This window comes from Delphinus delphis, chromosome 1 (genome assembly GCF_949987515.2).
Source record: "Delphinus delphis chromosome 1, mDelDel1.2, whole genome shotgun sequence".
NCBI classification, from domain to species: domain Eukaryota; kingdom Metazoa; phylum Chordata; class Mammalia; order Artiodactyla; family Delphinidae; genus Delphinus; species Delphinus delphis.
Window position 1 is genome coordinate 80,912,273 of NC_082683.1, and position 27,454 is coordinate 80,939,726.

The following is a 27,454-nucleotide window of genomic DNA, read 5'->3' on the forward strand; positions in this document are numbered from 1 at the left end:
TTCTTCCTATGATTATTCCATATATGCACAGTATTATAATCATAGTATAATACTTCACTCAGCTTTCCTCTTAACATTATTTATTACACAATTTTATGTTTGTATATGCATAGAGAATAGAAAATCTTTCTATAGTCTTCAAATTTAGATTTATGTAGGAATCCTACAATCTTATTACTGAAATCCTGAGGGCCAGGTGTGTTACGGAATTTCAGATGTTTTAGACTTTCTAAGAGTAGTAAGGTGCATAAACCAAACATTAGTACTCTCCAGTGGGATCTGAGGCAGCATCCATAATGAAAGAGTATACTCAATGCTTAACACAATGAAGCAGTGAAGTACAAATACCCACACCAAGTGGGATAAATAAAAATTATAAATGGCTGTAAATTAATTCAAATCTGGTTTTGCTTCCAAATGGATTTGTGTGAAATTTATGAAAATGTTTAAGTTTCAGTGTTTTGGAAATTCGTATTAGGGGTCTTAGACTTGTACTGTTTCATCTTTAAGTGGGAACATTTAAATTCAGTTATAGAGGGAAAATAACACTAATATTAAAAACAGTATCCTGACATACTTTACATCAATGAAAATAACATGAGCTTTAATAATTACTTATCAGCAAATCATAAGCCATAATCATATAAAACTAAATGAAAATGAATCAGATTTATATAACTGAAGGACTAGTTCCCTTGAAAAAGTTAGGTTTGTTGCTGAATTGTTCCAACATGACAAAATAAAATACGTACACTTAACCAGAATGTACTAGATGCTAGGGTGACAATTATCACTGATCATTCTTGAAATCTGCAAATGGCATTAAAAAGATTGAATAAATCAATATACACCTTAAACATGGGGGAGATCTCAGAGTCAGTATCTGTAACATACTTTACAAAGGTACTAATGAAAAGTTAAAACTAAATAAAATCTCATATCGGTTCTGAAAATTCTGAATCTGAGCCCATTAGTTAGATAAATTCAAAGAAAACAATTATTTTCATCAGCAAACTCCCCAAATATTTATTTCCAAAGAATACTGTACTTTGATTAAAAGGTGCTAAGGCATTTGAGGAGCAATATTAAATCCAGTAACAGTGTTAACAACATGTTTAAAGGAAAACTTATACCAATAATAAAAAAGGCTAAATTTAATTCTTTATTAAAAGTAAGTCAGCACAGACACTATAGCACCAAAAAACTCAAACAGATATTAGTATGATAAATCAAATTGATGTAACCTCATGTCACATCATTTTATTTTTAAATTAGTCTAGGGAATTCCCTGGCAGTCCAGTGGTTAGGACTTGGCGCTTTCACTGCTGTGGCCCAGGTTCAATCCCTGGTCCAGGAACTAAGATCCCACAAGCTGCATGATGAGGCCAAAAATAAAAGCCTAGTCACATCCTTCAAGAGGGACTACTCTTATGTCAGTACAAACTTCAGTACTGCCTACAGATTTCTGTCAGTGTAAATTGTAAGAGCCATGCATATTTATTAGGATGTAATTTCATCTCTGGATTTCAGTGACACTGATAAACCACTCAAGCTTCACTCTTGGTTTTTAATGACACCAGAACAAGTTGATGGAATTACAGCTTTATATGTGCCATTGAAAGTCTTATTTCTTATCATAGAATAATAAGGCTGGAATCTTTAAAGGGCATCATTCCTACTATCTCACCATGGAAAGATGGATGTCTAGTTTATTTTTAAAATCCCATTACTTGTCCTCAGTAATCCATTCTAATGTTCACACCACAGTCTTCTCTTTAGTTACTTCACACACACACACACACACACACACACACACACACACACACACACACAGTCCCTCTCCTTCCACCCCATTTCCCAACCTCCTCTTCTCTCTCACCATTAGTATATTGTAAATTTATTTAAGGAAAAAACGTACTTGCATTCAAAAACTTTTCCACGTTTTACGAATCTAAACACCTCACAAAAAATTTAAAAACTGATTAAAATAGCAATGTGAAATGTACACAATTTTCCCAACCCACTGGTACACGCACACCTCTTTTGCTCTCTAGCCAGAAAACATATATCAATATTGACAGCCTGCCAATAAGGTACCAATGAAAGCAGAGTTGCCCCAACCTTTCTAAATTACCTATCTTTTTGGTTGAGACATTAAAAGCTTCGGTTTTAAAGGGCTATGGGTGAAAAGAGATACCAATCTTCAACCACTTGGTTAACTTAATTTCCTGCACTGGCATTTAACCAAGTGGTTGAAAATGAAGTTTCCTGACTGAAATCCACCCAGAGCAAGATGAGCTAACCTGGCCTGAAAGCAACTGCCAAAGTAACTTCAGGAAAAGTAGGAAATAAGACTAGCTTTTTTTTGGTTTTATGATAATGTACTCAATGATGAGACAAAAACAAAAAAGGTATTATTATATTGACAAAAACATAAACTTGCTAAATGATATATTTACCTTGCATTCAATCTCTGCTTGTTTGCGCTTTGCTTCACTTAATTGGGTAAGTAGTCCTTTGTTCTGTGCAGAAAGATACTGCACCTTCTCCTGTAGATTGATCACCTCTTGTTCTGCTCTTCGAAGATGATTACTATTGATCTGGTTCTAATAATTAAAAATATAAAAACTCAAGAGTATAGATAAAAGGCCTGAAGAAACTTATAAATTTCTACCTACGCATATTATGCCTCAACAATATTCTTAATATTATTATTAGTTATAGGCCTATTTTATTCAACAAATAGTTAAATACATTAAAAAAATTATAAAACTGCTTTAAGAATCAAATCATCCAAAAGGATGCATAAGGTTCATATTAGAAATTCTCATTAGAGGTCCATTTACCATTTATACAATAAATATCTATAAACTATAAAGATGTTTACATAGAACTTATAGGTATTAATTTCTGAAATAGGCAATATGGTATAAAATAGATGTGATATGATGAATTTAACTCCCTTTTCCAGTTCCCAAAAGAAAACACAGACTAATCAAAAGGTATCATCACCACTTACTGGACTGTAAACTTTTTGATGTCACAAAATATATCACATGAACTTCTACATTCCTAAAATATATATAGCACAGTCTGTTTTTACGGAGGATGGACTGGTTTTGAATTCTGGCTTGCTATTTGGTGAGTAAGCAAACTAGTTAATATCTAGTTTCTATTTCCTCATTTGAAAAATGTATATAAAAATACTATCTATTTCTCATTTGGTTATCTTTAGAATTAAACAAGATAATAATACATGTTAACAGAGCTTAATATATAGTAAGAACTCAATACATGCTAGCTGCTTAGTGTATAACTATAGGACATGATAAAAAAAATAGATCTTTTATTTATTTTTATTGAAGTATATAGTTGATTTACAATGTAGTTTTAGTTTCTGGTGTACAGCAAAGTGACTCAGTTTTTTACATATGTATTCTTTTTCATATTCTTTTCTATTACGGTTTATTACAGCATATTGAATATAGTTCCCTGTGCTGTACAATAGGATCTTGTTATAGATCTTGAATTTACTGACACGAGGCAGTTTTCACATTCAGGCTTGACCCAGCTTGAATTCTCTCAAAGCTAAATTATTCTATTAGAGGCCTGAAAGAAACAGTATGGATTTTCATAACCAAAGACAGGCAAAATTAGGCTCTTCATTTAACCGTTCTTCAACCTTGGTCAAGTTAACTAATGCCATCAAATTATAGTACACTGATAGAACCATAGATATTACTGCTTTTCTTTTAAGGCTGTGTTTTGAGAAGTATGTGAGAAAAGTTTATGGAAGGAGTTCTCACCTAATGCCTGAAATTTAAGACATTTAATAAATACTCAGTTGTTACTATTATTAAACCTATTCTATCTCACTCTATGAAGATGATCCTGCCTCCAGTTTTAATTTTAAAATCTGGATCATCCAATAGATTTAAGCTCTAAAACTTTCTACCACTTCCAGGTTTCTTCATCTTCACCACTCATCTTCCTGACTCACAGAAGAAATGCCTCCTTCCTAAGACCATCCTCTATGTCACCCCCTTCTTTCTCACTTTCAATCAATGAACACTGTCTGTCTACAAAATTAAGAGTGAACTTCTTAGTACTGTATTCAAAATGTTCTACAACCTCTTTTTACTGTCTTACCTCCTACCATTAAGACAAACAACTATACTACAGAGGGACACAACTTCAACACAAGCTGCAAAGAATTCCCACAGACAAAACTCCTCCCTACACCCCTGAATACCATTCCACGATCCAAAATTACAAAACAAAACACTCACACATAAACAAAATCTAAGAATTGACTATGAGTGAGAAATGGTAGACAAAAAAATAAATAAATAGCAAGAATAGATTTTTAAGAACTCTAGATAGTAAAATAATCACATAAGGGCTTTATACAAAATAGTTTATGTTTAAAATTATTAGACATAGACATAAAAAGAGGAAGCAAAAACATAAACAAAGAACAGGTCGCTGTCAGAAAAGCATTCAGCAAATTTGAAAAATAACCAAATATAATTTTTAAAATTAACAGACACTGCTGTTAAAAATTCAATTATGTTGAGACACAGAAAAGAGAATAAGGGGGTATAAAATACACCTATTAGGTGTTTCAGGATAAAATATACCTAACAGGCGTTGCAGAAAAAAAAGTGAGACACGATGGCCTAAGAAGATGGTAATAGTTGGGAATCTTTTACAACAACAACAACAACTACATATGAATCTACAGCTCAGGAAGCACAACTAGTCCCAAACAGGATAAATATCAACATAAATAAAGCCTCATCAAAATACATTATAACAAAACTTAAAAAATGCTAAAGAAATGAAGAGGCAAATCAAGGGGAAAACTGAGTATCTGTGAAGGTGGAAAGTGAAATATCCAGCAGACATCTCAACAGGAGAAATTGGTAGTGCTTAAAAAAAATTCATCCTATAAAAGTATACTCAGCTAACAACATACAAGAGTGAGAGAAAAGTACATTTATTTTAAGAAAGTGAGAGAGTTTACAACTCATGATCAAAACTGGAAAGAAACTGTTTGATAAAAGAAAGAAGAGAGCAAAAAATTGGCATGCAGGTAGACAAATCCACAGGAGTACTGACTCCATAAAACAATAATAATGCCTAGGAATTTGGAGATATAAAAAAATGTACAATAATCGTAAGATGTAAGAAGAACACATGGAGTTATTCTAAGGCCCTTATATAGTTTGGAAGAATGACAGAGATAATTACTAACTTTAGACTTTGTTCAGTCAGGCAAGCATTTTCTTCCTTTTTTCTTTCCTTTAGGTAATAAACACTAATAGAAAAGAAAAGGAATTATAAAAGTCAAACTAATAGAAGGAGAAAGGAAACACTAAATCCAATAAAAAGCAAGAAAGGAAGAAAACACATAGAAAGAAAGAAGAAACAGAATACAAAATAAAATAATTTCAAATACATCATAATAAAGACTTTTTGGGCTTCCCTGGTGGCGTAGTGGTTGAGAATCTGCCTGCCAATGCAGGGGACATGGGTTCGAGCCCTGGTCTGGGAAGATCCCACATGCCGCGGAGCAACTAGGCCCGTGAGCCACAAGGACTGAGCCTGCGCGTCTGGAGCTTGCGCTCCACAACAAGAGAGGCCGCGACAGTGAGAGGCCCGCCCACCGCGATGAAGAGTGGCTCCCGCTCGCCGCAACTAGAGAGAGCCCTCGCACAGAAATGAAGACCCAACACAGCCATAAATAAATAAATAAAATTAAAAAAAAAAAGACTTGATTTCTGATTGGGGATATAGAGAATCAGAAAGAACATTGCTTCCACCTTTTCAATTAAAAAAAAAAAAAGCCAGCCAAACTCTAAGTTCATGACTAATGTTGAACCCAGAGAGGTGAGGTCACAGGACAACCAACTAGCTCAAAATCTAAGAGACAGGGCAGATGCTGCTAGAAGCTGTTAAGAATAATTCAGCTAGAATAAACATTGAATTGGTGGAGCTCAAGTGTGGGCTGGCTAGAGAGCGTGGAGCCCGTGGGGAGAACAGAGTGCATAAACTCTTATACACTTTTCCCTCATGGACCCCAATAGGTACACACGAAAAAGATTGGTGGGAGTCCTGAGAAAGAGATCTCCATGGTACAGGCCGCAGGGAGGGGGGAAACAGCTGATATGTCAGGGGCACTAATTCTTGCTTATCTCCTCTACAGAACAAAAGGTTTAATCTGCTTGGAGCAGGACAACAAATATTGTTGTCTCTGGGGCACGGGGAATATCAGTGCATCTGGGGAAGGGGCAGGACTATAGCTTGTGGGTAGGACAGGAGCACTAATGAGACCAAACACCCCAGATCCAGGGACATGATGCAGCCTAAGACTGAGGCTTTATCAGAACAATAGGGCAGAAGTGTTCTCTGACCTTCCAATTTCCTGTAACAAGTAACAGTGGAATACTGCTGGGGACTGACCCCCTGAAGTACTGTACGAAGGGAAGACCTAAAGATATTAAGAAAACCCTTTGGCAAACCAACCCCTGATCTAAAAATAAGATATTGCTAGAGGAATTTGAAGCCCGTGGTGCAATGAGGGTAACCACAGAAACAACAAACCTCAAACCAGCCCAACCCCTGACTATATTAACTCAAATCCCCCACATTAAAGACCTAGTAGAAGGAAAGATGTACCCATTTCCAGGCAAGAAACTATTTACCTTAGTCTACTGCTCTACACAAGATACACATCTAGTTTTCAACAAAAAATTACACAGCATAGGAAAAGGTAAAAAACAAAACACTTCCAAGAGACAAAGCAATCAACAGAACCAGCCTCATATATGACACAGATATTGAAATTATCTGACAGGGAATTTAAAATAAGGGCTCTATGGGAAAGGTGAAAAATATGCAACATCGGATAGGTAATATCAGCAAAGAAATGAAAACTATAAGAATTAAACAGAAATACTAGAAGTAAAAAACACAGTTAACAGGTGTAAAGAATACCTTAAACAGCTCATCAGACAACTCACAAATTGGAGGAAAGAATCAGTGAACTTAGTGATAAATCAAGAGAAATATGTCAGTCAATAGAAACTGAAATACAAAGAGAAAAAATAATGGGAGGGAAAAGAGGAGAGCATCCAAGAGTTGCTGGACAACATCAAACAACCTAACATAAGTGTAAATGGAATCCCTGAAGAAGAGAGTGTGGGAGAAGAAATATGTGACGAAATAATGACCCAGAAATTTCCAAATTTCATGGCAGTCACAAATTCACAGGTCCCAGAAGCTCAAGAAAAAACCAAAGCAAAAATCACATCAAGTCAAATTATATTTCCCTAGGAAACTGCCCATTTCATCTAAATACTCAAATTTCAAATGTATCACTTAAACTTGTTCAGAATATGTTTTTAAAAAATATTTTCACTGGATCTATATTTATGTCCCTTTTTCTCATTCCTAATAGTGTTTATTTGTGCCTTCTTTCTTTTCTTAAAAAGTCTTGAAGAAGTTTAGCACATCTTACAGCACCAGACTCAAGAAGAAACAGAAAACCTGAAAAGATCTATAACCCTTCAACAACTAGGATCAATAATTATTACACCCACAAAACAAAACAAAAAACAAGACTGTTTAAAGGAATGAATTCCAGGGACTTCCCTGGTGGTCCAGTGATCTCGTGCTTCCACTGCAGGGGGCACGGGTTCAATCCCTGGTCGAGAAACTAAGATCCCACATACCACCTGGCCCAAAAAAAAGAGGAATGAATTCCAGCAAATATTCAAGTAATGGGTAATTTCAATCTTACATAAAACTTCTGAGAACAGAAAAAGTTAAATACAACCCAATTCATACCCCCAGCTTACCTTGGTGCCAAAACCAGATAAAAGGCTCCCCCAAAAGGAAAATTATAGCACAATTTAATTTAGGTACAAAAAAATCTAAATTATGGAAAACCTGATTCCTGCAATGGGAATATGTTGTGTATGTCTCTGTCTGCATTCCTTATTACAAACTTGTTCTTCAGCATTTTGATAACTGTACCTCAATATAACTGGTTTTCTTTGAAATCCTATGTAGTTTATGCATTAAAAAACATTTTGAGATGGGGTCCATAGGTTTCAGACTGCCAAAGGGGTTCATGGCACACAAAAAAGATAAGAACCCCTGTACTAAAGAAACTCTTAGAGATATACACAAGAAAACATGCAAGAATGCTCATAGCAGCCCTGTTTGTAATAGCAAAAATCGGTACGAAAAGGAAAGTGGTTCCATAAACCAAGGTATACTTATCAGGTGGACTTTTCTAAAAGTCATTAAAATGAAAGAACTGGAGCTACATGTATCAACAAGGACCTATCTCTTAATCTGGATGCTGGATACATAGGTGTTTGATGTAATATTCTTTAGATGACTAATACAGCATTAACATCACAAGACACTATCTGTTTTTATTTTCCTCACTTTGCAATGAGAAAACTTCATGGATCATCACCAGTACATGCACTGACATTTAGGAGCCACGATCATTAGTCAGGCACAGTGCAAAATACAAATTCCTTAGGAAGCCTTTCTCCAAATCACCAAGTTGCAATTAACTGTCCTGTCCTATTCTCCATAGCAATTTCTATCTAACTCTCTACTTACAAATTTCTGAATTATATATTGCTTCCAGTTTTACTGAGATGTAATTAACATATAGCATGTATAAGTCTAAGGTGTACAGCATAATAACTTGACTTACATATATTGCGAAATGATTACCACAGTAAACTTAGTTAACCTTGATTATCTCACATAGTGAATTATATTAAATACAGTTTGTGCTTGCCTGATTTCTCAAGTGTAAGATCTTTTTTTTTTCAAGTGTAAGATCTTTGATGGCTGCATACTGCTTTGTAGTCACAAGTTCCCAAAACCACATTTGCTGAGTTTGATCCATTCACCTACAGTCACTCTGAAATAAATCCTGAACACTGGCTTAAAAGTTGTGTTTGCATCTTTAATATCTATACTGGGATAAAATCTGATTATAAAAATAAAACTTACCATCACAAAGCTGGATTTCTACTTTTCATAATCTTACTGTTATTTTTAATTACAATGAACAATACAAGAAAATAACTTTGAACAATGTAGAACAAGATACATTTAATCTAAAGGATTTACATATCCACATTACCATGTTCAAGTTGGGATAATCATTTTTTTAAATATCTTCTATGTATTTTTAATTTTTTTATTAAGGCATACTTGACATATTAGTTACAGGTATACAACGTAGTGACATATAAATGCCATATTGTATGGCATTTATATATATTGCAAATTGATCACCACAGTAAGTCTGATAACATCACTGTCCAAAGTTATTGCAATATTATTGACAATATTCCCTATGCTGTATACTATATCCCCATGACAACTATTTTATAATTGGAAGTTTGTACCTTTTAATCCCCTTTACCTATTTCTACCAACCCCAATCCTTCACCCCTCTGATGAACATCAGTTTGTTCTCTCTATATATGAGTCTGTTTGGGACAATCATTTTGCAGTAAGTATACAGAATGATATATGAGTTAACTATGCCCCCTACTGACTGAATAAGTATTTTGAAAACTGAATAACATTACAGAGAATAAAGAATATATAGTCCACACAGATGTACCACATAAAAACCAAATGTACCAAAGGTACTTTTATAACGTAAATGGGTTACATAAAAAGGACTTTGCAGATCTTAAGTCAAGCATATTTGAGATAAGATTTATTAGAGAAAATGGGACTTGAGAAGAAAGAAGTGTAATTTCGGAATTGACTGCTCAGAGTCACCACATTACACAACTTCAGGAAGCATCATTCACATTATATTCTACATCAGTGGTTTTCAACCAGGGGCAATTTTGCCCCCCAGGGGACATTTGGCAATGTGTGGAGATGCTTTCGGCCATCACAATGTGGCAGGGGCGTGGTGCTGAGTAGAGGGTAGAGGGATATGGTAGTAGGTAGAGAGGCCAGGGATGCTGCTAAACATACTACAATGCACAGGCCAGTCTCACAATAAAGAATTAACTGGTCCTGACTGTTAATATTGTTGAGGTTAAGAAATTTTGCTCAACATGAGTATTCCCTTTCAGGTTGTACAACAATGAAACAAAGTCATATAGAGTTTTATGACTTGTTTAAACTTTGTTGAAAGAGTCAAAGAAGATATTAAATCTCTGCTGTCAAGGAATACACTTTTAGCCCTTTTTATCTGGGCTAGAAAACTGCAGTCTAGACAGTTTCATATGTCCACCTTTTGGCTCTGTTCTAAGGATGATACAATTTGTGCATAAACTTTTAATGGGCTAACAGTATTTTTTAAAGCTATTAGGCTTTCCCATTATACCTGTGTTTCCATTTCCATCATCCTTTGTTTTATTTCTCTTATTTCTGCCTGTGTTTCAGCTTCTCTAAGTCGAATGGTCATCAGTTCATCTTGTAACTCATTCACAGCATTTTTCTTAGGTGGGTCTTTCCATCTCCCAGTAGTACGAGCTAAGTGGCGCTGAGATACAAAAAAATTATATCGCAACAAATATTCCCAGTATTACAGTAAGAGCCAACTTAACGAAGCACTTATTTCAGGCCCAGTACTGTATAAGGCACTTTATATGAATCATTTTATTTAATCCCCAGAAAAATCTTAAAAGTTAAACACTATTATTTTAAATATAGAGGTGAGAAAATGGAAATTGTGAGTAACTTCAGAAAGGTCACACAGCCAGTAAGTGGCAGACGTGCGATATAAACTCAGATATAGTTCAATTTTTTTTATACTGTGGATTAATTATTGTAAAGAATACATTTTTCACCCTAATTGTTTTCTGAGAGATTTTTACATTATTTTGTAATGAAATCCCAAGAAAAGGGGAAAATTGGGCCTTTCACGAATTAAGGAAACAATATTAGAAGTTGAGAGCAGTGTTCTCAAAGTATCTGTGGTGAAGGACAGTTTTGTTTCATTTGTTTCTAATTTCTAATGCCACCTGATACTTCTTAAAAAAAAAAAAAAAGCCATGGCAACTTAAAGGACTGACTTCAGTCTTTGCTAGATGCATCCCCCATCCCAAATTCATACCAAGATCACTATTCTGAAATGATGTGTAGTTTATTTTTTCTTCCCTCTCTCCCTTCTCTTATAGATTCTGTTTTGTTTTGTTTTTTTGCTACTTATCAATAGTTTCCCTCATATGTGAATAAATTTGTGGGTGAATCAATTTGTGGGCATATAACTAACTGAATGTTTTATTTTGTGGGAAAACCATTTTCAAAAGAAGTTACAAATTCATAAACAAATTTATATTGATGTCACCCTTCTGATGTTTCATACTGACCAATGAATTTAATATCAACAGGAGAAGAAATAAGTGCTATATAAAGAAGTATTTTCTTTTAGTTCTTTAGAAAAAATTACACAAATCACAATGGTATAACAACACAATAAAAATGACTTGATCTCTATTTTATCTTTTATTTACTTATAAGAATCAGAAAGGGAGAAAAAGCCTAAAGGTATTTTCAATTTACAAATGCTCTCAGTTTTGTATATTAAACAGGGTCTTTCTCACTTTAAACTCAGATCCTAGTGTTGGTCATTAACTACTTCAAATTCACACAAAATGGATATTCAGGTTTTACCTTTCTTTTTTAAAGCACACAAAATATTTTGATATACCTGCCAGTGTTCCTCTAAATCTTTGACTTGTTGTCTAAGTTCTTTTAAACCCGTAATAGCTTCTGCCTCTCTCAGTTTCACAGCAATGAGTTCCTCCTGAAGCCTTGCAATGTTATTCTCATCAGGAAACGAGTTGTTTCTCTAAAGCAAGAGAAAATTTAATTGGGGATTTTTTTTTAATTTTAAGAATAAAATACAGCATATATAACAATAAAATACAACAAAATAATGAGCTGTTTTCTCCCATATGTAATTGTATTTAATTTTATTGAGATATAATTCACAAACCATAAAACTTACCCTTTTAATGAACACTAGTCAGTGGGTTTTGTTTTGTTTTTTTAATTAATTATTTTATTTTTGGCTGTGCTGGATCTTCATTGCTGCACATGGGATTTCTCTAGTTGCAGCAAGTGGGGGCTACTCTTCGTTGTGGTGCACAGGCTTCTCATTGCAGTGGCTTCTCTTGTTGCGGAGCATGGGCTCTAGGCATGCAGGTTTCAGTAGTTGCGGCGCGCAGGCTCAGTAATTGTGATGCACGGGCTTAGTTGCTCTGCAGCATGTGGGATCCTCCCGGACCAGGGCTCAAACCCATGTCCCCTGCATTGGCAGGTGGATTCTTAACCACTGCACCACCAGGGAAGTCCCTAGTCAGTGGTTTTAAGAGTATTCACAGGGTTGTGCAATCAACATCACGAACTAATTTCAGAACATTTTAATCACCCCCAAAAGAAACTCTATACCATTAGCAGTCACTCTACGTTTCCCCTACCCCCAGCCCCTGGCAACCACTAATCTATGTCTCTATGAATTTGCCTATTCTGAATATTTCATATAAATGGAATCATAAAATACATGGCCTTTTATGACTAGCTTCTTTCACTTAGCATGTTTTCAAGTTTCATTTTTTTTATTGCCAAATAATATTCCATGGTACAGATATACCACATTTTATTTACACGTTCATCAGTTGATGGAAATGTGGGTTGTTTCCACTTTGGGGTTACATGAATAACACTGCTATGAACATTTATGTAAAAGTTTTTGTGTGGATATATGTTTTTAACTCTCCTGAGTATATATGAAAGAACAGAGATGCTGGATCAGATGGTAATTCTACATTTAACTTTTAAGAAATTGTCAAACTTTTCCAAAGCAGTTGCACGTTTTACATTCCCACCCGGAAGGTATAAGGGTAACTGTACTTAATGTTGAGGACACAGAAAGTCTAACTCTGTTTTGTTTAATAAAATACTAATTATGGAGCAACAGGATTAAAAACGTTTTTCAATATGGCAGTGAACATACTAACCTCTGATTAGGACTACAAAGCATGAACATCATTTATGTTTTAAAGATTTATGGAAGAGAATAGTCCAAAATCTGTTTTGTTATATTTTCTCAGCATATCATTTTGAAAAGGGAGTGTAAAACATCTGTACCTTAGTCACTATTTATATCAATATTCAAGAAATAAGCACCAAGGTGACCTAAATATTTGCTTCAAGGGTACAAGATTTAATCTCCTACCATGCTGAAAGACCCACCATAGGATATAGGGTTGCCATATTAAACTGCTCTGGGGAATGACCAAAGAATCCTAAATTAGGCTCTAGTAAAAGCTCCTTAGGTAAACTGAAGTACTGTCGAAATATCAAGTCCCGAGTCTATGAAATTTTCTATCTGAAATATTTCATGAAGATTTTAGCCCACAGAGATGATGGAATAAAGTTATTCTTGCCAACTACACATTTTTATGATGGACTTGAAATATTTTCTCAATTGAAAACCAGAAATTTACTGTATATGCATTAAAAAAAGTATCTTGCATGAAGAAATTAACCATAGGAAGCATGAAACCTTCCAATTTCCTTTCTACTCTATAACATGAATACCAACAAAGCTACTTAAAAATTTATTTTTAAATTGGACCCAAGGACATTTCTTTCTACCAAATATTCAAAACTAAAAGATCCAGATTCTTACCTAAATCATGGAGCCCAGAATACTCTTAATTAGGCAATTTTTACAGCATTCTTGCCGGCTTTTTTCTCAGCAAACAGGAGAATAAGTTTTCCAAAAATCATATAAAAATAGCAAGTAGATTTCTAGCAAAATTATTCCACTACTGATTGTACTTATACCCTATTCTAACAGTTAAGAACAATTTGAGGGTATCTTTCATGTCCATTATTTATGAGTTTTTGACTCAATGGCTAGATACTACCCAAGGGCCAAAGAAACAAACGCAACACAGAGCCCAAATCATCTATGATTTTATAAATGAGAAAACAGAGATTCAGAGTTTGTGATCTGGAACGGAGACTCTCAAGTCGGAGGGTTGTAAGAAACCTAAAATCATTTCTATTTCCACTACTAATCTGTTCTTTAATAACTTTGAAAAAAGGTAAGTTAGCTTCTGTAAGTACACCTCCAGCTAAGATCTTCCTATATATTCGGAGGTGGTTTTTTTGCAGCTTGGAAAGCTGTAACAGTTACACTCAGATGAAATTTTCGCTGAAATGTTTATGTATTGGTCTATTTCTACACCTCTTGCAGATGAAGGTATTATAATATTTGAAGATGATGGTTAATTTCTTTTTTCTCTTTAAAAAAATTATTTTTACATGAAAACAAGGTATATTTGCAATGTGTTTCAATCAAAATATTCACTCCTATATCTCAGATCTACATATTTCAAAGTAAAAATGTTCACTTGTCAGCTGAAATTTCTGATTAGACCTAATATTTGTGTACTTTTGTGCTTAGTCAGAATGTAAATTTCACAGTGGATTTTTTTTTGAAATTTACCTTTTATTTGGATAAAAGCAACATGATGTATTTATATACTATAGGGATAAAAATGGTAATTTTCATTTTTAAAAAAAACTACCAATGTGATTATGTTTTTAGTTCTTTTTACTTGTGTTTAGCACAGCCTTTAAATTAAAAAATACACTATGGTCTGGATTGACCCAAAAAGTATTCCATAAATTAACAAATATATGGCAAGTTTTTCATAGCTAAATCTAATTCTTCTAGAAGTTGTTGCCTTCTGTTTAATTACATTAATTGAAATGTGCTTAAGACAAATACTTTCAGCATATTTTATATACTAAAAAACAAAACAAAAAGGGTTAGTACTGGGCCAATGGCCAAGAGGCAATATTACTACCTTGTAGACTGTTACAGTTCAAATTGTCCCACTTCCCCCAGAATTTCAGAAACGAGAAGTCTGGGAGATACTGTACCAGCTGCATTCGGGTGATAGTCTAAATGCTGTAAGTACTATTCATCTTGACAATGGTTAATTTCTATCCCCTAAGTTTCTCTTCTCTGACATTTAAACATTATTCATATCAAAATTATCCTGGTTGTTTTCCTCTAAAAGGGCTCTAATCTCCATTTTTACCCTAAATATGGCACTTTGAGTAGTATGGCAACAACAAAGAATAAATGGGAATCATGTATTTTTTTCCTTTCCTCTCTTATAATATGTAAGATTTTTAATGTGCAAAAACACCAAGTCCAATTTCACTACTCAGTAAGTACTTAACAAGTATCTATCACATGTCCCATTCTAATTCGGGAATGAAAGCATTTATGTTGTTCTTACCTTTTCTATATCCAGAACTTTATCCTGCATTTCCTTTAGTGCACACTGAGACTCAGCTTCACTCAGTCGGGCTTGGACCAATTCCTTCTCTAGCTGTAGCACAAAATCTTCATTGTAGTTGGAACTGCATTTATGCTACAAGTTATAGACATACACTGAAATTTTTCATAAGTATGAACATGTATATATAATAAAAATAAGTGCAATTACACAATACAACTATTGAGGGCAACCAGACTGTAAAAGTTCCATCCACCTAATATTTCCAGCTTATCTCCTCCAATTAACTTTCCAATGAACAAAAAATTCCAGGTTTGATATCCATAAAGATGATCATATTATTGGGTGTTCATAATCAGTTATTACACTAACAATCCAATTTATAGGAGATAAATATCTTTTTTATCTGTCCATCCATCCAGATACTAAGAATTTGTTCCAGCTCTATAGACCTGAACTGTACAACAGTGTAACCACCAGCCATATATGGTTACAGAGCACTTGAAATGTGGTAAGTCCAAATTAAGAAAAGTTTTCAGTGTAAAATACAAACTGGATTTTGAAGGTTTAGTGTGAAATAAAAAGGCAAAATATCTCAGTAATTTGTACACTGATTAATGTTGAAATAATATTTCAAATGCCGAGTTAAACAAAATATTAATTTAATCAAATAAAATTTTTATTATTTATTAATTTCATTAATTATTAATTACTCCTTTTAACATGGCATTTTAAAATGCATATCTGGCTCACATTATATTACTATTAGACAGCACCATTACAGACTACAGAAGACAAGTACGTATTTACTGAAAATTCTATTTTAACCTAATAGAAATAAAAACAAAGCATCCACAATAACGTGAACCATCCTAAATCCCAAAAGAATAAAAATTTTAGTATTTGCTGTTAGAAATGTAGATCTATTTAAATATACTCATGAAAATGACTGCTGGAAGCAAAGAAAAAGAAGATGCTGCATAAAGAAATTAGCCATGGAAGCATGAAACCTTTCCATTTCCTTTCCTACTTTATACCAATACAGCTACTTTAGAAATCCCTTTTTTTAAACTAGTTTCTACACAAAGCTGTTCAAAAAAGCAAAAAGATATTGAATTCACCATTATAAAAGACTTCCTAAAATAAACTATCACTTCACATTTAACTCACGTAGTAAAAAAATAGCGACAACTCAAAATTCCAACATAGAGTCATAGGGAATAATCTCCCACTGAACTAGCACAAGTAAAGAATGGTTCCTTTTACTATTCAAGACATTAGGAACAAAACAGATATCAAATTAAAACTCTATTTAAAAACTATTAAATACTTAATTAAAACATATGGTACTCCCTTGCCCCACTTACCCAAAAAGATATTTTTTAAAATGCACCATTCACTTATTAGGCAAATGAGAATTTTTAAATTCAGTGTACTACATGTTGTTTCTCCTAGTAATTTTCTGATACTATTAAAAAAATATATCAATACAAGAAGTACATCTGCAATAGGTGTAACAGCTTAGCAAATACTTACCTTACCAAATAGGAGAATGGCAATTTTGGAATGACCACATCCAAAATGCAGGTGCTATGATTTTTGTTTAATTAGTCATAGTTACTTTATGAGTAATACTAGAATTTTTTGCTTTTAATCTAAAGCTCTATGTTACTTCACACTTATTTTCCAAGACTCTATCAGGAGAGCCCCAGGAATACATCAAACCCAAATAGCCAAAATGAGAATGAAACCATTGATCTGGTATAATCCAACTGATCCAACCAAGTAAACAAAAAACTGTACTAATATTGGGAACAAATTTTTATCAATAAAATTTACAAAACTTCTAATCATCCTCTATTGTTAATGGGATACATTCTATAGTGTACATGCTATTTCTCTTCTCATATTTCCCATTTGTTCCTCAACCCACTGCAAACTAGCTTTAGTCTTCATCCCTTGATGAAACTGCTCTAATCGCTAACAATATTAATACCCAATAACAATATAAAAACTCAATGGAAAGCCCTTTTATTCAGCTCTTACCTTCACCAGATAGTCTATGGAATTTAAAACAACTGACAACTCAAAAATTTCTCCTCCCTCAGATTCTGAGGTATTACTGTTTCACGGTTCTACCTATCTTCTCTGTCTCCTCTGTCAGCTGAACTACTTAATTATAGGTATGTATGTCTACGTGTATCTGTGTGTGTATATGTCTGTGTGTATCAATCAGTAGGCCCCAGGGTTCCAATATTGTGTGTTTTTTCTCAATCTTCCTGTTAACTTTCTTATTTTGTAGATTCCTCCTATGTGATTTCATCCACTAATACAGTCTGTATAAAGACACTATCAGATACTGTGTATATGTAAATAGTAAAAAAAAAAAAAAAAAAGGAGGGAAAGAGGGACAGGAAGAGGGAGGAAAAAAGAACACACAATAATGGAACTCTACGGACAATAAATATATAGTTAGATATTGACAGATATACAGATACATAGAAAGCAATGACTCTCAAGTCCATATTCTCAGCTCTGATCTTTCTACTAAGCTACAGATTCATACTCACAACTTCCTACTGGTTTTGTTCATCTCTTTAGCCTCATACTCACCTCACATTCAACATGTCAAAACTGGACTCCCCATCTTTTCCTCCTCGTGTATTTACTACTATATGCTAAGGATCCCACCATCTAACAACTGACCAAGCCAAAACTTCCCCTCTTATACTCAACCCATACCAAATCAATCACAAAGTCTTAGTAACTTGCACATCTCTTGAATTTGTCTGCTTTCCATCTTCACAGTCATTGTTTTTATTTATGCTCTCATCCCTTTCTTTGAACCACCGCAATAGCCTTATATATCACCATCTGTTAATAGTGCTTACAGTGGGTATTATTTAATAGAGGCATACCTCGTTTTATTGCTCTTCGCTTTATTGCACTTTGCAGATACAATTTTCACAAATTGAAGGTTTGTAGCAGCCCTACTTCAAGCAAGTTTATCAGTGTCATTTTTCCAACAATTTGCTCACTTCAAGTCAGTGTCACATTTTGGTAATTCTCACAATATTTCAAACTTTTTCATTATTATTGTATTTGTTAGGATGATCTGTGACCAGTGACTTTCGGTGTTACTAATGTTGTTTGTGTTCTGACAGCTCCACAGACTGGCCATTCCCCCCATCCTTTTCCTTGGGCCTCCCTATTCCCTGAGATACAACACTACTGAAATCAGGCCATTTGATAAAACCACAACGGCCTCCAAGTGTTCAAGAGAAAGAAGAGTTGCATGTCTCTCACTTTGAATCGAAAGGTAGAAATGATTAAATTTAGTGAGGAAGGCATGTCGAAAGCCAAGATAAGCCAAAAACTAGGGCTCTTGTACCAAACAGCCAAGTTGTGAATGTAAAGGAAAAATTCGTGGTTTTTTTTCTTTAAAAAAAAATTTTTTTTTTTTTTTTTTGCAGTACGCGGGCCTCTCACTATTGTGGCCTCTCCCATTGCGGAGCACAGGCTCCGGACGCGCAGGCTCAGCGGCCATGGCTCACGGGCCCAGCTGCTCCGCGGCATGTGGGATCTTCCCGGACCGGGGCACGAACCCGTGTCTCCTGCATTGGCAGGAGGACTCTCAACCACTGCGCCACCAGGGACGCCCAAGGAAAAATTCTTAAAGGAAATTTTTTTTTTATGTTTTTTTTTTTTTGGACAATGATCCTAACTTTAAAAAAATATTTATTTATTTTTGGCTGCGTTGGGCCTTCATTGCGGCACGCGGGATCTCTGTTGCAGCACGCGGGATCTTTTTGTTGCGGTGCGCTGGCTCTTCATTGCAGCACGTGGGCTTCTCTCTAGTTGTGGCGTGTGGGTTTTCTCTCTTTAGTTGTGGTACACGGGCTTCAGAGCACGTGGGCTCTGTAGTTTGCCGCATGTGGGCTCTCTACTTGAGGTGCGCGGTGCGCGGACTCAGTAGTTCTGGAGTGTGGGCTTAGTTGCCCTGCAGCATGTGGGATCTTAGTTCCCCAACCAGGGATCGAATCCGCGTCCCCTGCATTGGAAGGCGGATTTTGGACCACCAGGGAAGTCCCTCTTAAAGAAAATTAAAAGTGCTATTCCACTGAACACACAAATGATAAGAAAGCGAAACAGCCTTATTGCTGATAATGGAAAAAGTTTTAGTGGTCTGGATTAAAGATCAAACCAGTCACAACACTCCCTTAAGCCAAAGCCTTATCCAGACCAAGGCCCTAACTTTCTTCAGTTCTATGAAGGCTGAGAGAAGTGAGGAAGCTGCAGAAGAAAAGTTTGAAGCTAAAACAGATTGGTTCATGAGGTTTACGGAAAGAGGCCTTTTCCATAACATAAATGTGCAAGGTGAAGCAGTAAGTTCTAACGTAGAAGCTGCAGCAAGTTATCCAGAAGACCTAGCTAAAGTCATTAATGAAGGCAGCTACATTAAACAATAGATTTTTGATGTAGACGAAACAGCCTTCTATTGGAAGAAGATGCCATCTAAAACTTTCACAGTTAGAAGAGAAGTCAATGCCTGGCTTCAAAGCTTCAAAGAACAGGCTGATTTTCTTGTTAGGGGCTAATGAAGCTGGAAACTTGAAGCTGAAGCCAATGCTCACTTACCATTCTGAAAATCTTAGGGCCATTAAGAATTAGGCTAAAACTACTCTGCTTATGCTCTCTAAATGGTAACAAAGACTTGATGATAGCACATTTGTTTACAACATGGTTTATTGACTATTTTACGCCCACTGTTGAGACCTAATGCTCAGAAAAAGATTCCTTTCAAAATATTACTGCTCACTGACAATGTACCTGGTCACCCAAAAGCTCTGACGGAGATGTAAAATGAGATTAATACTGTTTTCATGCCTGCTAACACAATATCCATTTTGCAGCCCATGGATCAAGGAATAATTCCAACTTTCAAGTCTTCAAAAAATTTAAGAAATACATTTCGTAACGCAATAGCTGCCATAAATAGCAATTCCTTAGATGGATCTGGGAAAAGTAAATTGAAAACCTTCTGGAAAGGATTCACCATTCTAGATGCCATTAAGAACATTCATGAGGGCTTCCCTGGTGGTGCAGTGGTTGAGAGTCCGCCTGTCGATGCAGGGGACACAGGTTTGTGCCCCGGTTCGGGAAGATCCCACATGCCGCGGAGCGGCTGGGCCCGTGAGCCATGGCCGCTAAGCCTGCGCGTCTGGAGCCTGTGCTCCGCAACGGGAGAAGCCACAGCAGTGAGAGGCCCGCATACCGCCAAAAAAACCCCAAAAAACAAAACAAAACAAAAAGAACATTCATGATTCATGGGAAAAGGTCAAAATATCAATATTAACAGAAGCTTGGAAGAAGGTGATTCCAACCCTCATGGATGACGTGGAGAGGTTCAAGTCAGTGTGAGAAGTAACTGCAGATGTGGTGAAAACAGCAAGAGAACTAGAATTAGAAGTGGAGCCTGAAGATGTGACTGAATTGCTGTATTCTTCTCTCGTCGTACTAATTGCCACTCTAATTAAATAATTTCCACAAAATCTATCTCTATAAATACTATACAATCAATGCCAAGGATAGTGTAATTTACCACTATATTGCCAGAATTAAACCGTACTTTTCATAGTAAGTGAGAAACCTTATTTGCTGAATCAATTAGCTAGTCAACTCTTGGTTTAAAAACCAACAACAACCCCCCCCCATCATAAACCATATATTAAACAATGGGAGTGGAAATTCAATGCTGCAAAAATAACCTATAAGAATCTATTTGGGGGCTTCCCTGGTAGTGCAGTGGGTGAGGAGTCCGCCTGCCGATGCAGGAGACACAGGTTCGTGCCCCGGTCCGGGAAGATCCCACATGCCGCAGAGTGGCTGGGTCCGTGAGCCATGGCCGCTGAGCCTACGCATCCGGAGCCTGTGCTCCTTAACGGGAGAGGCCACAACAGTGAGAGGCCCGAGTATCGCAAAAAAAAAAAAAAAAAAAAAAAAAAATCTATTTGTTTCAAAACGAAACAAAATTTGTAATAGTGTGGGGATATGGTACATTTCCATTGTTACATCCAAAGCATCTGAGAAAATGCCTGTACTATCAAAGAGTCCAGAATGATTCTATGCAAGACAATATTAAAGGAGAAAAAAACTTAAATAAAAAGTTGCTCTCCCACCCAGCATATGATCCCAAAAAAGATGTTTGTAATCCCCTCTACCACATGTTCCAATGAGTCTTTTTTTAAAAATCCAAGCAATATGGATGTACTATTTAAAGATTTGCCACACTAAACTTTTTTGAGAAATTGGGGGCTTTCCTGGTGGCACAGTGGTTAGGAATCCACCTGCCAATGCAGGGGACACAGGTTCCAGCCCTGGTCCAGGAAGATTCCGGATGCCGCGGAGCAACTAAGCCTGTGCGCCACAACTACTGAGCCTGGGAGCCACTACTACTGAGCCTGCATGCCATAACTACTGAAGCCTGCATGCCTAGAGCCTGTGCTCTGCAATGAGAAGCCACCGCACTGAGAAGCCCACACACCTCAACGAAGTGTAGCTCCTGCTGTCTGCAACTACAGAAAGCCCGTGCTCAGCAACGAAGACCCAACGCAGCCAAAAATAAATAAGTTTATTTTTTACTTGGTATATCATTTTAAAATTATTTATTCCCAACATCTGAAAAATTACACACATCCTTTAAAAAGTGGAAGATTATCTCTGATTATTTATATACACAAACTCCAAGATAGTTTGATGAAGAAAATGTTAAGAAAACAATTATTTCCACTAAAATGAATGTTCACTTATTATTTAAGCTGAAAAGAGATGATTACATATGAATATAAAACATTTAATCTTAGACTAAGGCCAAAATTAGTTTGGAAGAAAGCTTCTGTTCAGATTTCTAGGCATACTGAGAGTTTACGAAGCTTAATGTGTTAAGTCATCAGTCTAGTTTGGATTTTTAGGAAGATGTACATAAACTTACCAATAATTACAAATTAAATGGCTTTTTCTTGAAATGTCACCAAAGTAGAGTTTAAAAGTGTTTATAATACAGGAAGATATATTAAACATTAATTTCCATATTCATAAAGAAAAACAAACCCACTAGGTAAATCAGGTGTGGGGCAATTCTAAATGCTGCTTAACAAACACACTTTCTAAAATAAATTATCTAGACGAGTTCACAACTTGCACTAATGGATAGTTTTTAGTTTATTAATGTTTATTCATGTGTTTAATCTAAGTAAGATTAGTTTTTATTCCTCATATCAAATCCTTGGTTCTTAAAAGTATCCCATAATTATTTCATATTTTCTTCTAGAATTATAGGAAGAGGAAGGAAGATCGAAAGAAATCTTGCCTAGCCTCCTGTTAAGTACTTCCTGGTACAAAGGTCCCAACAACCTCAAAAGGCAGTCATTTCAGCGCTCAGCAGCTTTAAGTGTTACAGTCCTTCTTGTATACCCTGATCCTAGCCAACAAACTGCTGGACAACAATTACTTATTCAGGACACCTGAATGATAAGCAGTCATGTATAGGGCAAAAAGTTTATAAATAGATCAAGCAAGACTCAGACAGTTGGTCTCATCAGGAAAAATCATCCAATATAAACACATCTGTGCCCCATCACACTCAAAAAGGACAAAGTCAGACATGCAACTGTATGAAATATCATTGGATCATTTCTACTTCTATGGGTTTCCTAGAAAAACTGGCATGCAACATGTTTAACAAATACTTAAAGGGATAATTTAATCTCAATGCTTGGTTTATCTTGTGCTTAGTTTAATATTATTTAATTTAAAATTACTAAATATAAGTAAATATTAAATTTTATTTAGCGTAAATACTAAATAATAAATTAACACAACATATTGTATAGCACAGGGAAATATAGCCATTACTTTGTAATAACTTTAAAGGAGTGTAATCTCTGAATATATATGTTGCACACCCGAAACTAATATTGTAAATCAACTATACCTCAATTTAAAAAAATAATTAACACGATCGTTTTTGAAAACCAGCAATATCAGGTTCAAAGTATCAAGAGCCAGCATAAAATGCAATGATGTGTTAAAGACAATTAGTCAATGATTGAGTACTGCACAAATGCTTTTTAAAGCATATCAATACTCAAAATTTATTAAAAATAAAATTTACCTTTTAAAAACTGCTGCTCAGAAGTTTAATATATATCATTGTACCAATAGCATTAAAATCATTAAATATGATATGAAACATCAAAACAAACAAAAGCCCATGAGTCTGGAGTGATAGAAAAGTATTCATAGTGAGTAAGAGAGAGAGATTGAAGGGGAAAAAGAGAAAAGTCTCTTTTACAGAGGAACATTAGCTAACAGTGCAGAAAAAAATGAGAAAATATGAAAATCTCAATTTTGGAAACCCAATCAGAGAATGCTAAAACCATAGGTAAAAGGTGAATAGAGGGCAAGATATTTATTTGGTACAGAAGTATTTCCCAACGTATTACTTAATCGTGGCAAAGAAGAAACCATACCTTTACAAGGGAAAGGCTGTGTGGTAACCAAACTTAACATGGTGATCAAACTCAGAATCATCACTAATAGTGGGAACTTACATTATGTGATTCCTGATTTAAAGCACAGCATCATCTATAATCTAAATGTTAAAAATGTTTAACTGAATCTAGTTTACAGGAAATATGACCCCATGAGAAAGGAATCAGACAAATCCAGGATATGAGACAAGACAACTTGGTTACATCTGTAAAAAGTCAATGTCACCCCTAAACTGGCTTTTGTTTTTCTATCTTTAGTCAGTCTAGACAGAGTTTTATCAACTTTATTGATGATTTATAAGAACGAGCATTTGATTTCACAGATTTTCTCTATTTTTGTTTTATACTGTTTTCAATTTCATTAATTTCTACTCTATTACTTGTTCCTTCTTGCTTTAGGTTGAATTTCCTCTTACATGTCTAGTTTCTTGAAGTAGAAGCTTAGATTGTTGGTTTGAGACTTATTTCCTTTCCTAATATAAGCATTCAATGCTATAGTATTTCCTCTAAGCACTGCTTTAGGCAGATCTCACAAATTTTGATAATGTTGTGTCTTCATTTTCATTTAATTCAAAACACATTCTAATTTCCCTTGAGATGTTCTCTTTGACACAGGGGTAAAAATGTGTTGTTTAGTTTCCAAATATTTTAGGGATTTCCCAGATATGTTATTAATTTCTAACTGAATGCTGTTAGAGTCAAAGAAGATACTTCTTATGATTTCAGTTACTTTAAATTTGTCAAAATTTATTTTATGGTCCAGAATATCTTTATCTCCAGAAATATCTTTGTAAATGTTCCATATGTCCTTAAAAATAACATGTATTCTGTTATTAGGTGAAGTGTTCCATAAATGCCAACCAGGCCAAGCTGGTTGGTCTTTGATATCCATTCCATAATGATTTTCCACCTACTTGTTTCACCAATTACTGAGACTGGGGTATTAAAGACTCCAACTGTACCTGTGGATTTGTCCACGTCACTTTTCAGTTCTATCAGTTCAGCTTCATGCTCCCTTATCATTAGGAGCATACACATATTAGGAGACATATATTCCTAAATACATAACAATCCTAAGATTGTTATGTCTTCTTATGGAACTGACCATATTACCAACATGTAATGTACCTCTTTATTCCAAGAAGTCTGAAGTCTACTTTATCTGATATTAATACAGTCACTCCAGCTTTCTTTTGCTTAGTGTTTGCATGGTATTTCTTATTTATCTTTTTACATTTTTTTCTAGTTGTAATTTAGTATATTGAAGACCACCTTGATCCTTTTCACTGTAGGAGTGTCACCCTCATTAGCTATCATACTATCCACATTCCCAATATTCATATAATAGCCTACTTGGCCTCTGTCACTTCCAGCCCTTTTAAGTGAGACCATCTCAGATTCACTGAGATTCTGGGAACAACCTTATTCCTAAGTAGAAGGACATAAAAAAAAATAAATAAAATATAAAAATATGTCTGCTCTACTCTGGCACATTAACAGAGATGGCCTATCCTAACACCACATCTTCCCAAATCACGTAAATCACAGCTATGGATAATAGCCTCCATGTTCAACACTTGCCCAAGCTGCTCTCTCATTAGCCCACTCAACTCCTGATAATCCAAATTCTTGTCTCTTTTATGTCTTAAACTCCCTTGCCTTGGGCTACAGTTCCTATAGGGTATTCATCTGACAACCTACTGTAAGTCACTTCTGTAGTTGCCAACCTTGACCTGCTCTGCGCTACTCCACATTGCATTCTCCTTTTAGTATCAATGCAACCACAATGCTGATTAAGACATGCCCAACTCCAGCCCTGAGGGCTCTTCCAGTCCTCTCAGCCTCTTCATACAAGCTAGCTCACTTGCTTCTGGTCCTACCCTGACCTCAACCAATGAGTTTCAGCACTGGGATGTTATATGTTCTCCCTTATTTCCACCTTCTACCACAATTACTCAAACTAAATGCGTCATTTCCTTGAGCCATATACCCTTCAGTTCTGTAGCCTTCTTCTTTAGACAATTAGGCAAAATTCAAATAACACTTTTAAATGAACAATTCAGTGGCATTTAGGATATTCTGAATGTTGTACAACCACAAATTTTTATCTAGCTCTAAAACACTTCCATCAGTCCACAGTAAAACCTCTTAAGCAGTTTCTCACCCTTTTCCCATTCAACCTTCTGGCAACCACCAACCTCTGTTCTGTTTCTATGGATTTATCTATTCTGGATATTTCATACAAATGGAATCATACAATATGTGATCTTTTGTGTCTGGCTTCTTTCACCTAGCTCAATGTTTTGGACATTCATCCATATTATTCATAGCATGCATCAGTACTTCATTCCTTCTTACGGCTGAATATTTCATTGTATGTATATACCACAATTTGCCTATCTATTCTTCTGCTGATGAACTTTTGGGCTATGTCCACTCTTTTGTGAATGATGTTGCCACAAACATGTGTACACATACTTGTCTGAACATCAGTTTTCCATTCTTTTGGGCATATATCTAGGAATTGAATTGTGGGTCATATGATAATCCTATGTTTAAACATTTGAGGAACCACCAGAGTGTTTTCCACAGTAGCTGACCATTTTATATTTCTACCAGCAATATACAAGGGTTCCAATTTCTCCATCTCCTTGCCAACATTCCTTTTCGTTTTTACTTATTACAGATATCCTAGTGAGTGTGGAAACCTCATAGTGGTTTTGATCTGCATTTCCCTAAAGCCTAATGATGTTGAGCATCTTTTCATACGTTTGTTGATATTTGTATATTTCTTTGGAGAAAGGTCTATTCGAGTCTTCTGCTTACTTAAAAAAAAAGTTTTATTGAAGTACAACTGACATATAACATTATATTAGTTTTTAGGTATACAAACAACAAAACAAACAACGATTCAGTATTTGCATATATCGTGAAATGATCACCACAATGTCTAGTTAATATCCATCATCATAGGTAGTTACAATCTTTTTTCTCGAGATGAGAACTTGCAGTATCTACTCTTTAGCAACTTTCAAACAGGAAATACAGTTGCCTATTGTTAACTATAGTAACCATGCTGTACATTACATCCCCATGACTTATCTATAACTGGAAATTTCTACCTCTTGACCCCCTTAACCACAATTCACTCACCCTCCCATCTTTTGCAACCACCAATCCGTTCTCTGTATCTATGAGCTCGGTGGGGTTTGTTGTTTGTTTTTAGGTTCACATATAAGTGGGTCATGTGATATGTGCCTTCTCTATCTGACTTATTTCATTTTGCCCAGCATAATGCCCTCAAGGTCCACCCATGTTGTTGCAAATGGCAAGATTTCATTCTTTTTATTGGCTGAATAATATTCCAGCATGTGCACTATGTGTGTGTGTATTCATGTGTATCATTTTCTTTAACCATTCATCCACTGGTGGACACTTAGGCTGTTTCCATGTCTTGGTTATGGTAAGTAATACTGCAATTCTCTGCTCATTTTTAAATTGAGTTGTTTGCCTTTTTGTTGAAAGAGTTCTTTATATATTCTGGATGCTAAACACTTAAATATGTCA

At 35.3% G+C, this 27,454-nt stretch overlaps 1 protein-coding gene across 7 annotated transcripts in view; it reads right to left on the reverse strand.

The window, feature by feature from the left end:
* The window catches only part of EVI5 (ecotropic viral integration site 5), a 206,246-nt gene that overhangs the window by 64,441 nt on the left and 114,351 nt on the right, over positions 1-27,454 (reverse strand). For 6 of the 7 annotated variants that reach the window (XM_060025628.1, XM_060025591.1, XM_060025620.1 and 3 more), the window contains 4 exons: positions 15,336-15,470; positions 11,720-11,860; positions 10,391-10,549; positions 2,460-2,606 (listed from right to left, as the gene is read on the reverse strand). In XM_060025628.1, coding sequence (XP_059881611.1) covers positions 2,460-2,606; positions 10,391-10,549; positions 11,720-11,860; positions 15,336-15,470 — 582 coding nt within the window. The remainder of the gene's footprint in view (positions 1-2,459; positions 2,607-10,390; positions 10,550-11,719; positions 11,861-15,335; positions 15,471-27,454) is intronic. The other variant, XM_060025583.1, reaches the window with a different exon arrangement.